Below are 15,378 nucleotides of genomic sequence, written 5' to 3'. Positions count from 1 at the left end.
GTTGGAGGTGCTGGATCTGTTCCACACGAGCTCCCTCTTCATGGCTCCCATTACCCTGGGGAGCTGTGGCTCCCGTTTAAGGCTAAGTTCACCTGCGCTTTGGCTCCCATCACCCCCTGATTTCTTAGGAGCTTACAGTATCAATTATCCTTCCTCTCACTCAGGTCTTCAAACTCTCCCTCTCAACTGCCCTCTTCTTACTGTTTTGTAAACATGTTCCTCTCTCCCACCGAAGGAAAAAAAAGCCTCTCATCTAACCACTTCTCCAGCTACGTCCTCTCTCCTCTCCGCACAGCCAAACTTCTTAAGAGTTTTGAGGGGCTGGCCCCATGGTCGAGTGGTTAAGTTCGCGTGCTCTGCTTTGGCGGCCCAGGGTTTCAACAGTTCGGATCCTGGGCGCAGAGATGGCACTGCTTATCAGGCCACGCTGAGGCGATGTCCCACATGTCACTACTAGAAGGACCCACAACTAAGAATATACAACTATGTACCAGGGGGCTTTGGGGAGAAAAAGGAAAAATAAAATAAAATTAAAAAAAAAGAGTTTTGAAACTTGTCTCTGTTTCCTCACTTCACATTCTCTTCAACTGCTTTAGTCTGGCTGCCAGGCTCAGTGCAGCTCTAGAAGGTCACCAATGGCTTGGAGCCATCCTTGATCCCTTGTGTCCCATCACCAATCCTTTTGATTTGACCTCCTAAAGATCTGTTGAATCCATCTCCACTGCCACCACCCTAGTTTAATCACTGTCTAGCCTGGATGACTGTGCCAGCTGCTTTTTCCCCTTTAACCCATTCTTCAGCACAGCCAGAGCAGGCAGTATTTCACAATACCAACCCATCCAGACCCTCCTCCTCCTTCCCCACTCCACTTAAAACCCTTCAGTGGTTTCCCTTTGCCCTTAGGATACAGGATGTAGATCCTGTATGATCTGGCCCTGGCCCACTCAGAGTCAAAACATTCTGCATTGTGCTCCTCTCATCTTGCTGCTCCTCTTATTTTGCTTTTTTTGGGGCAGTCAGGCTGGCCTGCTTTCAGACCATTTTTCTTGCCCTACTCCCTTCCACCACAGGGCCCTTGTATAAGCTGTTCCTTTTATCTAGAACAATCTGCCCCTAATTAACTCCTCTTTCAGATGTTAGCTCACAGGTTGGTTGCTTAAGGAAGATTTTCCTGAACTACTGAACTTAAATTCCCTATTATCATAGCCCCGAGTCCCTCTTTCCACTTAATACAGTGTTTCCCTTTAGATTCTGAGCCCCACAGGCCAGGGATTCTGTTTTTACCAACACTGTTTCTTCAGCTTCTAGCACTTGAAGGTCCTCAATAAATAAATATACCTTGACTACAAAACTTAGGCCCTAATGCTAAGCACTTGGCATCCCATGTCTCATTTGAGCCTCACTACCTTCTGAGGGACGTGTTCTCATCACCTTCCAGATGAAGAGACAGCGCCCAGGGGTTCCACAGGAGGTGGTGGAACTGGGGTCTTTGGCTTCCCGACTCCCACCCGTCATGTCACACCATCTAGCCAATGTGACATGTCTCCTTTCCAAAAGTAGGCATTTCTTCCCTTCCACACGCTCCAATCCCTAACAGTCACCAAAGTACAGACAAGCAATGAGTCAGAGGGGTCAGACTTGCTCTAATATCACGCCATGATGGTAAAAAAAATTTTCCTGATTTTGGCTGACTTTGGACCCAAGAGAATTTTACTTACCTTTGTTAAAAAGAGACTAACAACATTACTTAAAGTAAGTTCATTGGTCATTAGAAAGAGAATCAGAGAGAGTCCTTAACTGATGGCCTCAGAGACACTCCAGTTAGCTGCAGAGCCAAAGTTTCGGCACCAGCACCACCGGAAATAGGGCTGACCACCCACTCAAGGAAAGGAAAGTCTCTCAGATTTTATGTTCCTTTTAAGTAAACACATATACACACTCACCAGTGAGTTTATCTCGAACCCTGTTAATAATTTGAATAGCTTTCTTATTTAGGGCCTCTGGTTTCACCAAACCGTCTCCAACTGGAATACACAAAAGTATCAATAACAGTAAGATTGGATCATCACAACAGGTTCAATGGATGCTTTTGTGTTTCTCAAATATTCACTTTTGTAAGTGTTAAGCAATTCTTCCTTTGTGGCTATCTTTGTCCTCAGAATATAATGAGAAATTCACGAACCTTTTCTGCTCAAAGGGGGTTTTGTTGCTTCATCTTATTGACCCCTCTCATGGTGCAACCCAGCTGCTATTTGCTTAATGAGCTGGTCATTGGTGCAATTCCTCAGAGGTTGGACTTACTGAAAGAATGAATAGATTCTGGCACTGTGGTCCCCGTTTTCTTATGGGCTGGTTCCCCAAGTTCCACACCATCCAAAATTTCTAGAAGGAGAAAAATCAATTAGCAGAAAATTCAAAAATGCCAAGAAGCCACTGTTTGAAGGTATTAGCTCTAATTCTTCACATACCATACTCCCTGTAGCACTTGCCCACCTATCTCAAAGGGGAAAGGAGAGGGGAAGCATTACGCTACTCTTTATTTATTTAAAAGTTTTTAAATCTGCAAAGCATGAATTTTCAAACAAACAACATGTCCTGACATAGAGAATAGGAAGATGAGTCCAAGACCTGGTGACAAAACTTGTTTGGTTTGACAAAAACTGATAATCATATAAAGGAAACTAGCTTTCAGTGGGTCACACACATGAATCAAGTCTTATTCCTCAGAGAAATTTATACATGAATTATGGGCACAGAAAGTCCTCAGGCTTTAGGGTCACCCTCCACTGACTGTGGCCTTCAGGAGAGAACAGTCTAGAATCAGAATTATGAAGTTATTTATACATTGCCCTTGTACTCCACAGGCCTTCAAAATGAAGCTAGTGATGATAATACTTTTATTAATGACCCCCTTGAACTTAACTTTTTTTTTTAAATGGCAGAATCTTTTATTTATTTATTTATTTTTAGGAAGATTAGCCCAGAGCTAATATCTACGGCCAATCCTCCTCTTTTTTGCTGAGGAAGACTGGCCCTGAGCTAACATCCGTGCCCATCTTCCTCTATTTTATATGTGGGACACCTACCACAGCATGGTTTGACAAGCAGTGTCATGTCCGCACCCGGGATCTGAACCGGTGAACCCTGGGCCACCGAAGTGGAATGTGCACACTTAACCGCTGCGCCACTGGGCTGGTCCCTGAACTTAACTTTTAAGTCACATAAAAGCAACCAGGTCCTCCACCATCTGGTGCCACGAGAACTGGCTGTCCTGATTCCCCTCTGCATGCCATAGGCAGCATACAGGAGTCACCCAATAATGTATAAAGGAGGTGAACCCTGAGAGTTAAACCAGTTCATCTCACACTTTGGATGAGACCAGTTGTCTGCACAAGGTACCCCAGACACTGTGGGTGATTCGGGCATCATTCACAAATCCTGTTATGGTGTCCAAGGTAGAGTCCACACGTGTTCCTAGATGACACTATAACCCAGGACCCCAATTTCCTGCCCAGAACACCCTCTTCCTTTCTACCTATCCAGATTCCATCCATCCAATAAGGCTCAGCTTACATTCCACCAACTCAAGAGCTGCTCCCTTAACTAGTGCAATTCAGAGTGATGCCTCCATTCTCTAAGTCTCAAAGCCTTTTTATTCCAAACCAAACTGTGGCACTCGACTACACAGTGAAATGTACTGTTCTCTTATCATTTCATATATATTTTGGTTAATTCTATAATGTGATTCTGTGCTTCTTCAGGGCAATCTCTGTATGTCACATTCTTTTTTTTTTTTTGAGGAAGACTAGCCCTGAGCTAAAATCTGCCAATCCTCCTCTTTTTGCTGAGGAAGACTGGCCCTGAGCTAACATCCGTGCCCATCTTCTTCTACTTTATATGTGGGATGCCTACCACAGCATGGCTTGCCAAGCGGTGCCATGTCCGCACCTAGGATTCGGACCGGCGAACCCCGGGCCACCAAAGTGGAATGTACACACTTAACTGCTGCGCCACTGGGCCAGCCCCTGTCACATTCTTTTTGCCCCCCTAAACATTATTTGGCTTATTAGCTAAGTAACCAGTTGCAAATGTTCCATAAATGTTTGTAGAGAACATTTACTTTTTTACACCCCAACAGTATTTCCCAAAGAGCGAACCGTGTATGCCATTGTTAGATGTTATGAGGGAAAAAGGGGCAGGCTGGCATAGGGAGACAAGGGGAAGGCTAAACAGCTTGACTCTAAGACCTCTGAGAGCCTTCCACACTGGGTCTTGGAGGGGCATTATCTTCCTGGGACCCTGTTCTGTGGACCACACCCTTGGAAACAATGTTTTATGTGGTGTTCTGGCTCCTCAGGCAGCAATATGAGTGCATTTCTGCAGCTTCTATCTTCCCACTTCTGAGCTATTAAGAATGCTTTAGGATCAAGGTAATACAGCTAATAATTATCACAATCTAGACACCACTAAAGGGCATGCTAAATACTGGCTAATATTTCAGACCTATTTTTATATGTGTTTTTACAGATAGATTAAGATCAGATAGTTTCATCCAATTTCTGAGCTGTACGTACCCACTCCATCCTGAGAGGCAATAAAAAAAAAGCATGTTAGGTGCTAGGTGCTCGGTAAATATTTCTAGACCAAGTTTTGAATAAATGCCTATTAGGTAATATTTTAGCAGTGACAGAATCTCTGCCAATCACTGTTTAGAGCCTCTAGAAAAACATGTTCACTTCCTTCATGTTCAGCACCCGTTTCTACTGTAAGTCATGCTTCCTGATGGCAATCACGAAGCTCACCCTGTTCCAGAAACACTGCACAAAAGGGGACAGAACCTCCAATCTCCCATGGATGTACCCACCTACTGACTGGCCAGCAGAGTAGGAATCTGTCCTCGTTCGGGACCGCTTGTTGCCTTTGGTATTTGCTAGGCAAACAAATAAAGGGAGGATTAAAAGTGCTTCAAACTTTGACTTGAAAGAAACTTGGTTGACATGATATTTTCTTACAGTCATAAAAATATAATTTTTTCAAAAGCTATAACCCCTAAGCGAGAACCAAAACCATATTAGTCAGGAGTAAGTGGGCGGATGTGAGTGTGGGTATCCAATCCTGAGGGACACACTGTATCATTGAGTTGGACTTAGACAATGTAAACCAGATAACATAACCCCAAAACCAAAAATCAGTAAGGTACTTAATTTATCCTGAAAAATATTTTAATTAATATCTAAATCAATGACTGAAGTTTTCTGTTCTAGTTAATAAAAATACTTGAAATTCATTTCCAGCCACCAGAGCCTCTTTGTGAAAATGTAATGCAAGAGCTCAGTAATGTATCTCAGGCTCCAGGCTTGAAGACCGATAGGTTAGTGAAACGTAGCGTGTCAGATATTCCTAATTTGGGAGTATGCTGACTCCAGCGCCCAATACTTGCTAATACTCACTGTCCATCAGCCTCCAGTTCAGCAAGGGGTCATAGACAAAGGCTTCCAGCACGGCCATGACACTGTCCTTGTGTTCCCGAAGCACTTCCATCACTGTGTGGCACGTGATTCTGTAGTTGCCATCCAGACCGGTAACCTGCAGAAGGGCCAGAGCCACTCACCACAGAAGTCACTGACACTGGCATCTTAAGGCCTAGCGACCAAAAGCAAGTCAGGAGCTTCTGTCACCCTCACTTAGGAAGCAGGTACAGGCCATTACTGATGTATCAGGCTGAGAATGTCTTCAGAGCAAGGGGTCAGGTCAGGACTGTGATTCATATGAAATAAGGTCTGGTGTGAAGAATGGTTAAGACTATCAAAGATTGATCATTTCTAACACAATGGAAAATACCAGGAAATGACTACAGAAATAACTCAGGCGTTTTGGGGAACTGATGAGATCTAACAAGCAAGTCTGTCTTCAGAGAGGGTCATAACTGTATTGGCCCCGTACCAAAGCAGCTTGTTCCCAATATCCACTCACCTCCATAGCATTGGTCAACATTCTTGTTAGTCTAAAAGGAATCTTCTCTGGGAATTTCTCTCTGGTCATAGCAACCTATAGGGTAATAAAGGGAAAAAACCCAAGTCCACTGGTTAGATAGTTTTCTTCAGCTAAAGCCAGGCGAAGGTGAGTGGTTTTCCTTTGCATCACTAGCACCGATTTCAATTAGTGCACAGAAATGAAGTAGCTTGAGTTTAGTGAGGGGACTTGTCATAGAGATTTCAAAGATAACTAAAAAAATAAAAGAGAGAGGAAAAAAAAGAGAGGGAGAGAGAGAAAAGGGAGAGAAGAAGAAGAAAAAAGAAAAAGGCAAATGTGCATGATGCCCAGGCCTTTAAGCAGTAGGGGGTGTGGAGGATGAGGATTCTGCCACTCAAAGAGCGTGTGTGAACAGTGGCCCTTGCCCCAAGGAGGGTTAGAGTCCAACTATACTGAGTACCAAACAGCCTGGATTTCATTTCTTAGCTTGACTTTCTATTGCCTTGATAGGAGAGGCAGAGGTGAGGATAATGCATTTTGGGCTTAAATTTGCCTAAATGGTCAGAGGAGGGTGAAAAGTGGTCATCCGGGAAGGTGAGCTTTATGTGGTATTTTGGAACATGCGTTCACCTCAAAGCAGTCCCCAAAGTCAATGTGCAGGATCTTCCCACTCAGCCGGTCCAGCATTAGGTTGGATGGGTGTCTTTGAGAAATAGAAGAGAGACCAGGGAGGGGTCAAGAGAGCAGCACTGATGAATAAATCAACACGTATATGATACTCTAGGTCATGGGTTGGCAAACTATAGCCCTCAGGCCAAATCCAGTGCCCCCCCAGCTTTTGTAAATAAAGTTTTTACTGGAACACAGCCATGCTCACTTGTCTGTGTATTGTTTCAGGCTGCTTGTGTGCTACAACAGCAGAGATGAGTAGTTGTGACAGATCATATGGCCAGCAAAGCCTAAAATATTTATTATCTGGCCCTTTACAGAAAAGTTTGCCGACCCCTGCTCTAGGCCTAAAATGAGGATTTATCTGTGTGAATCATAAGTTGCCCCCTGATACCATGATAATTTGCTTTCCCAAGGTCTTTGTTCACAAGATAAATCATTTCTGGCAGTGCTGGCATCTCAGAGTGACAAGGCTCTATCATTACTACTCAGCACCTACCACAGGGCCTCGTCTCCCTGAGCCCCTGGGCCAATCAGGCAGGATCATTTGGCTTTTGTTAGCAGGCATTCTGCTAGTTTTTTAAAAAAGTAATTTATTATTTTTGTGGGATAAAATTATTTTTACTCTCAAAGAATTGCATGAGACACGATCTCAGGAGAAAAAGAGTAGAGAACTAGTTTTTAACAACGTTCTAGTGAGTCAATATCTGAATATTCCTAAACTACTTTTTCAGTCAGTACATTTGGGTGAAATTTATTATGCAGAAATATCAGGAGGATCTACTTTGGTTGGTTTCAATTAAGGAAATAGAATTATTTATCTTAGCATAGTGATGATTGATAAATGTTTATTGAATCAATAAAATCGATCAGATTTAATATGGTTTTTAATATATTAAACCAACCTATGGAGAAAGTAGTACCCTTGAACTATGGTTTTTCTTCTCTTTAGTTTGATGTGTTGTTCTGTTGGCATGGATAATAAATAGGGGACTAAGGCTGATGCCGCAAAAGAGGCCTAAAGTACAAAATACAAATATTTACCAAATGCTCATAAATCTTACTGAAAAACAAAATGAAACCATTCAAGAAAACTACAACGGAGAAAGAAGACTAAAGAAACAAATTAAATTCACTCACCTATCTCCCAGGCCCAAAATATACCCAACCATGGACATGACTGCTAAGGAGCGGGTATAATTGGTTCTTCGGTCAAACCACACCTAGAACACAGGCACACATGTAAACCAAGGCTCTGGAAACTTTAACTAGTTTCAACATAATTATACTCCAATCAGTTGTTTTCTTATATTCCATCAATAACCAGTTGGAACGTACAAGGGAATGAAGATCTCATTTACCATTACAACAATAATAATCTATGCTCAGAATAAACTTAATTAGAGATGTACAGACCTTAGATGAATAAAAAAATTAAACTTTGCCTAGGATTATAAAGACCTGAGTAAATGAAAACATCCACTTAAGGAAATTCACTTAAGATTGTAAAGATGTAATATCCTCCTGTATCATTTGATACAGTTAATATAATTCTAATAAAAATTCAGTGGCATTTTTTTGCGGGGGGGGGTGGACTTGACAAAATGATCACAAAATTTATCTGGAAGAAAAAAAATGAAAATAGCCAACGAGAAGAGACTTGTATTAATAGTATGGTACTTGAGGAGCAGTAGGCAGAAAGATCAATGAAACAGAATAGAAGCCCCAGAAGGAAATCCAAGGACATAGCGGAATTCAGTGTAGAATAAAACCAGACTCTCTTACACAGTGGGGAAAAGAATGGACTGTTTGATAAATACTATGGTTTTGGGTAACCATCTTAAAAAAAGAAAATTTAAATCCTAATCAAATTCAAAACTGGGTTAAGGATTTAAATGTAAAAACAAATCTTATAATTAGTACAGGAAAATATATGTAAAAAGATATGCAATCTTGAGGTGAAGAGGGCCTTTCTAAATACAAAGCCAAAGGTAGAAACTTCAAAGAAAAGGATTAGAAATCTGATAACTTCTAACTTTTAAAAATGTCTATATATCAAAAACAAAGCAAAACAAAAATGGCAAACCAAGAAACATACCATTAACAAAATAAAAAAAAAAACAGGAAATTTATAACATATATGAAAACGATTTAATATCCTTAATATATAAAGACCTCAAATATTCTCATAAGCAATGGGAGAAACATTAAACTACTAAATCTATATCTGCTAAATTGGCATGGCTCACTCATTTAATTTTTGTTATAAAAGACTGCACATAACCAACAGCTAATCACAATAAAGACGAATCCACCAGGTGTGCATGAGCAAACGGGAAAGCCATTCCTGACAGGACTGGGTGTGCCGAAGGGCAGAGGTGTGCATTAAGAGGCGAGTGTGCCATACCTCGGAGCTGGGGCTTTTCAGCCACAGCAGCTTGGCCAGGTCGTCCCCGGCTGTGTTATTGACAGCATGCTCAAACACCTCGACCTTCTGCATCAGGGTCAGGTGATCGTAGTCCGGAGCCATCTGCATCAGGACACAACCATTCTGAGAAAGCAGCCCAAAACAATCAGCTTAAACCCAGGAAGAAATAAGGCTCTGGGTCCAGACAGAGCTGGGTTCTAATACGACCACCTTGGCCAAAAGGAGAAGAAAACAAGAACGTTGCAAAAGGAAAAACAGAGTGGCTACTCTAACCTGATTTCCACAGGAACTGCCAGGGCCTAAGGGTAAAACATTAGGCCTCACCTCAGGACCAGCCTACTGGCGTGAATGAGGGTTTAAGGTTTTGGGTAGCAAGCAATTCTCTTTCTTATTACTTACACATTGACTAACCATTATTTTTCCATATGGTCAGTGCTCTGCATACCTCTGGCTTTTGGAAGATATTACGTTGTCTGATAAATAACACTGTCCAGTCTCACCTAGGATGATGAAAACCTAATTTCTATGCTATAGGGTCCTGTTTCTTGGAGAAGGTTATCTGCTTTAGGACTCACTTCATTAAACCTGCTTCAATAGCTAATTTCTTCAAATAGATTTTTCAGTGATGCACATATACAGAAGAAGGAGAAAGTAGCTTTGTAGAGATTCCCCGACTTGTGAGTTTTGCCTCTAAGACATTAGAGGGTTGGGTTTGGCAGCCTCAACACATACCCGCAACATGATGCGATGCTCAATGTTGAGAAGGATCTTCTTTTTCTCCCTGTAGTCCCGGATGAGAGCATGCAGAGTGTCACAGTGGGGGACCCAGCCGATGAGGCCCGAGTTAGTTGATAACGGGATGACAGCATATCTCTGGATGCTGGCACCCACAGGAAAGCATGGTTATTGTATGGTAAACAGAGTACACCTTTGACCTGCTCATGACACATGCAAACTAGTTTTAATGAATTCCCCCGCACAGGGCTATCTGAGGTGTGTAATGAGGGACCTTTTGTGAAGGATAAAGCATCAGGTAAAGTCAAGGCACTGATGGAATGAAAGCAACATCAGTCCTCTCAACCTCCTTAAGAAACTCATTGCTTTGGGGGAGTAATCCAGTGATTATTTCTAAGCCTAAAATAATCTCTCAGCTTAATTTTAATGTTCTTAACAGAAAGAGAAGAGAGTACTGAGGATAGGAAAGGTTTGACTAGGCTGTAATCCCATGAGGGGCAAAACACATCAAATTTGCAGACTCTCCAGTCTAATGGTCACCAACTGTCCCATTGTGGGTCCTCTGGAGGTTGTTAAAAGCATTTCAAGTCCATGAAAGTACCCTAAAAATATGGAGAATTTTTCTCCTTGTTTGACGCCTTGGCTATTGATGACTTCCTGTTGGGTACATAATTTTATAACTTATTTTGTAAACGTACACGACTACATGGGAGAGATGTAAGAAAAAACTAGAAGACTTCTCAAATCATTGCTGTTATCACGGCATCCTGAATACCTGAGGTTTTTCCGAAGAGATGTTGGGTCATTGGCCAAAAGAGTGTTAACCAGGCCAAAGAGCTGCATCACTCGTTCGTCCTGTCGTAGATCTTCATGGCCCTTCAGGAGGAAAACAAACTCATGCCCGTTGCTGCCTGTAAGGAATGGTGGGAGCAATTGGTGTGGGTCAGAGGGTCTCACACCTGTTAGTTGGCAGACCACCACTGTATTCACAAGATCTTGCAGACTGCATATACCTTCCCTGTCACACTTTCCTTACAAACAGAAAAAAACACTCCCCCTTGAATTGATGAAAGAATGGTACTGCTTTTGATGGTCCCCCAATGAGATGCTGTTCAAGTGAAAAACAAATAAAATGAAAAAAAGGTCTGTTTTTAAGGACCAGGAATGGTTCTGCACAGAGATGGTCATTCTATAGGTTCCCCTCCCCATCTCATTCTCTGCCCTTCTCTTTCCTGAGAAGCCTGACCCCTAGAGACCGTATCACCTAGGCTCCCAGTTGGGCCTGGCCAATGGGGGCACTGGCAGGAGGTCAGAGGGTGGGAAGAGGGGGAGGTCAGGGCCTTTGCCCCTGACAAACAGCCAGGCTACAGTTCTAGGAGTAACTGTGTCCCTATACCTAGGCTACAGCACTGATGGATAGCCTCTCCAGGTTACAAGCCCCTGATGGGCTCCCTGCCCTGGCAGGTCTGGAGGGTGGGGGTGAGTAATAGCTTCTCACTGCTGGCTCTCTTAACCCTGCTCACACCTTTGCAAACCATTCCTTCATTAAAATCTCTTTAATTAAATGCAGCTGAGAACCTGACTAACCCACGTTTTAGAAGATGCCAGCCCAAGGACAGACAATCACCTATGGACCACAATTAATTGGTGCTGGTGAATAATCACTGCATTTAAAAAAAATGAATCATTATTAAAGGCAAGAGCACTTAAAGTGCCACCAGAGGACCCAGGCCTCCTGAAACTATCCTAGATAGGTAACAAACCTCACTGCAAGAATTCACTTCTCCTTAAGTTTGTTCATTTTACACAATCATTTCCCACAAAGAGAGGCTGTGATGATAAAAAAGAACAATCAAGAGCCCAGAAGCCCCTCCTTCAATGTAGCCTGTCAGCCTTCACACCTGCGTCCAGATGCCTCCTTGTTGGCCACATCAGTTCCCCAACAGCTGCCTACCACTAGTTCCCCCTGCTGCGTGCCTTTACAATTCTCTTCCGCTTGTTCTTGTGCAGGATTGTTAGGCTTCACTTAAACAAGCACAATTCTACGAATAAACTAGGAGTACCAAGGAGGATGTAACAAGGAGAAATCCACTTGTCCTCTATTCCTTTCTTGATAAACACGGGAGAGATGGAGCATATAAAAGATTTGCAGTGTGAATAGCAAGCAGTAACTTCAGAGTAGGGGAGGGGGTTCACCCAGGGTAGGAGGGAGACATAGGTGGTAGAAGTGCACAATGGTCCTTACCCATAAGTGTCAACTTCCGGGGCCTCTGCTTGGATGTGATGACTTGCAAAGACGGTGCTATGGACTGAATGCGAATGATCGGCTGGTTGGGGTCATAGGTTCCTGGCACAGCCAATTCGAGGTCCCGGCACATCAGAAGTTTTGGGGAAACATATTGCAGCTCTAAGGATGTGAGCTGTGAATAATTACCACAGGGTTTAGTTTTCTGCTTCCAGGGAGGAATTTAAATGCATTCTAAGTGTTTTTCAATGGATCGCTAATAGCAATGACTTGTCCTAAAGTCCACACATAGAAATGAAACCAGGTGCTTGGGCATGAGAGTTAGAACGGTCACAGATAGTACAACAGAAAGGACGATAATGACAGTCAACCCCGCTACAACCTGAAGATCCTACCTGAGGCAGCTGCTTTGAGATTCGTCTGAACACATGATAATAGAGGTCCCAGGCTTGAGTGAGATCCTTGACATTCCCTGATTTCATATACTTCCTGCACCACTCTTGGGCCTCCATTAAATCTCGACCATACGCCTGAGAGGGAAAGGAGGGGAAATATGCAAATTGTCAAGGTGTCGACTAAGCCTCAGGGCTAAATCCCCTGAGCATGCAGAACCCCTCAGGAGCACACTATGGCTAGAAGGCATCTGCACGGATTGCTTAGCAAGGGAAGCTTTGCAGCTCCCCAGTCCTGAAGCTCCCAATCCTAGGATGGACTGTTAAGTAAAGTAAGGTTAGAGGAGAGATGAAATGACCTTAGGAGGAGACTTGTGGTTTTCCAGTTAAAATTTTGGGAATGTTCTTGTAAGTTAAAGACAATTAAATTTCTAGTGTTTTTATATCCTGTGATCTCCACCAGAGTACATTTTATTCAAGTCAGTAGAAAGGCTAGAGGGAAAGGAGTCTGATAAAGGTTTTGGGTCATGTCATTTCATGCTTTTTTATCTGATACCTGGTTAAAGGATGTTTCCTTCAGAGTCTGGGGTCCCCGTTCCATCATAGCATGCAGGGGCTCCAGCACCTCAAACATGCCTTTCACATTCCTCTCCCCAAAGTACAAACGCGACGCTTCCTCCAGGCCTTCATGCCACATCTCATGCCAGAGGATGGCCACTCGGATCAGCTCCTCACTCACCTGGATCAAAGAGGGGAAGGAGAGAAGCACCAAGGATAAGCTAAACTCAGGAAGGCCTGGCCTGGAGAAATAGGAGGTACTCTTTCTGGCAGCCAGAAGGACTATGCAGCACTGTCGTGAGGAAGAAAAAATAATCTCACTCAAGACCTCTGGCTAGGTGACCAGGGCCAGTGACTCACCATCATGGCCTGCTGGACCAGGGTGTTACTGTGCTCACACATGTTCTTCAGAATCTTGTTGGCTGCGTTGTGACGGGCTGTGGTGGTGGACTTAGAAGCCACAGTCAAGGGGTAGATGAGGGCCTGAGGCAAATACAGAAGCAACATTTGCAAACAGATGTGTGAAAGGAGCCTGACTAACTTTAAGGTGGATGTGAAAATAAATGGTAAGTATGCTACTGATACTCATTTGAGGCTACCCAATCTTGGGGGAAGCTCTTTGTTTTCAGGAAGACCCCTGGGCCACTGGGACTGCCACTGGGCAGACCCTTCCAGGGGCAGGACAGGATCCGTGGCTCCCAGTTCCTGCACTTGTGTCTCTAGAGCAGCTTTAGGAAAGGCTGAGCACCAAATCAGAAGGTCAGTTATTAGATGAGAAACTGCCCAGGGTCTCCACATACCTGGGGGTGGTACCGACCAATGTCTGTGAGAAGCTGGTGAATGAGACGTCCCACCAAGGGCCTGGGTGTATCAATTCTTGCAATGAGCTGAGGTATAACCTAGCATACAAAAAGATACAGTAAGCAACATATGAGACAAGCAAACAACTCCAGTTGTTCTTCTGGGCAACAACCAGGTCTTACAACTTGTTTTGGTAGATGCTGTTAGGCTCTGAAATGGTTAATTCCCTTTAGTTCTCTAAAAGAAACTAGAGAAAATATGAAGTCTTGACCTTGGGACCGATTCCTACTTCCTTACCTTCCTTACCTTACAATGCATGCTGCCTTGCTACACTGAACACTGATTCCAAGAGGAGACAGAGGAGGAAGGAGATCTGACCCACCCTTACCTGTAACCAAGTGTCAATCTGGATCGCTTTCACCCCTTCCACTAAGGCTTCATTTACATCTGGCCAGTGGCCATAATCAAACCATAAGGTGAGGACTCTGGAAAAGAAAAATGAAAAAGTCACAGAAAATTTAGTTTCCCAGCATTTGTCTATTTGTTTTTCATCTTTAAGACTCTTGAGTAGAACTGGCAGGGCCTCAAATCAGTGGCTCTCCAATGTTTGGTATTGGGACCACTTGGGAGTGAGTGGGTGGTGATGGCCAGCAGTACTTGACGAATATGAGGAGAGGGTCATCCCAAGTGAATGATTATTTCATTCCAGATAATGTAGAGGACCACAGTATTAGCTCAGAAATCTAAGATGAACCCAAGGATAATCCTTGCACACACAGAGACACCTGTAGAACAGTGGTAACAGGGTAAACCTGGGACTTAGCTGGCCAAAGATCCCAAAAAAGGAGGAAGCCACCCTTATCACCTGTGGCCTCTGGATTGGCTGGTCTATGCCATTCAGGCCTCTCAGAGTTGCTTCTAAAAGATGAAGGGATTTCAGTAATACTGCAAGAAGCAGATGGGCTTCTTCCTCCCTACATAACAAACCACATGTGGAGAGTCCTCAGGCCACTTCTCCTTAATCTTTGCAAATGTCACCCACACAGGTGGGGCCTGCTTGGCTGTTCCTCTTGGCTGTACTCATCAGGTGGGGGGAAGGCAAAGAGGACTGGATGTGTAACTTCTGTGTGCTGCCTACCCAGGGGTTCTACCACCTTTCCTGATACCTGAGCGTATCCTGGAGGTTGTTGCCTCGTGACAGCGAGATAGAACGGAAGAAGCCCTGGACAGCAGGGACAGTGTACATCAAGAGGGTTTTGGACAAATCCTGTTGGAACACACATGTGTTAATGACACTCTTGCCTTAGCTTTCTCATCTGTAAAACACGCATAATAGGATACTAACAGTACCTACCTCAAAGAGTGGTTAGGAGGATTAAATCAGTTAATGCATGAAAAGTCTTTGGATTAGTGCCTAGCACATGGTGAACACTCAGTAAATGGCAATTGTGTCATAACTGTTATTATCTTGGGCTAACAGTGGCAGGAGGAGGTGGGGCTGAAGCTCTGAACATGCTGATCTCTGGGCCTGCCAATTGCCCCCGTGAAGTCTAAACTGACAGCTCAAGGGCAGGGGG

General features: G+C 43.6%; 1 protein-coding gene across 8 annotated transcripts in view; it reads right to left on the bottom strand.

The window, feature by feature from the left end:
* MTOR (mechanistic target of rapamycin kinase) overlaps window positions 1-15,378 on the bottom strand; it is a 119,473-nt gene that overhangs the window by 2,383 nt on the left and 101,712 nt on the right. For all 8 annotated transcript variants that reach the window (XM_008522097.2, XM_070610818.1, XM_008522096.2 and 5 more), the window contains 17 exons: window positions 14,968-15,068; window positions 14,190-14,286; window positions 13,801-13,899; window positions 13,361-13,483; window positions 12,999-13,181; window positions 12,446-12,580; window positions 12,051-12,225; window positions 10,581-10,716; window positions 9,803-9,950; window positions 9,050-9,172; window positions 7,783-7,865; window positions 6,604-6,676; window positions 5,974-6,048; window positions 5,451-5,586; window positions 4,865-4,930; window positions 2,302-2,382; window positions 1,944-2,024 (listed from right to left, as the gene is read on the bottom strand). In XM_008522097.2, the coding sequence (XP_008520319.1) occupies window positions 1,944-2,024; window positions 2,302-2,382; window positions 4,865-4,930; window positions 5,451-5,586; window positions 5,974-6,048; window positions 6,604-6,676; window positions 7,783-7,865; window positions 9,050-9,172; window positions 9,803-9,950; window positions 10,581-10,716; window positions 12,051-12,225; window positions 12,446-12,580; window positions 12,999-13,181; window positions 13,361-13,483; window positions 13,801-13,899; window positions 14,190-14,286; window positions 14,968-15,068 (1,915 nt within the window). The remainder of the gene's footprint in view (window positions 1-1,943; window positions 2,025-2,301; window positions 2,383-4,864; window positions 4,931-5,450; window positions 5,587-5,973; window positions 6,049-6,603; window positions 6,677-7,782; window positions 7,866-9,049; window positions 9,173-9,802; window positions 9,951-10,580; window positions 10,717-12,050; window positions 12,226-12,445; window positions 12,581-12,998; window positions 13,182-13,360; window positions 13,484-13,800; window positions 13,900-14,189; window positions 14,287-14,967; window positions 15,069-15,378) is intronic.

This window comes from Equus przewalskii, chromosome 2, assembly GCF_037783145.1.
Source record: "Equus przewalskii isolate Varuska chromosome 2, EquPr2, whole genome shotgun sequence".
NCBI lineage: Eukaryota > Metazoa > Chordata > Mammalia > Perissodactyla > Equidae > Equus > Equus przewalskii.
The sequence above is the reverse complement of the archived record's forward strand: the minus strand, read 5'-3'. Positions and strand labels throughout refer to the sequence as shown.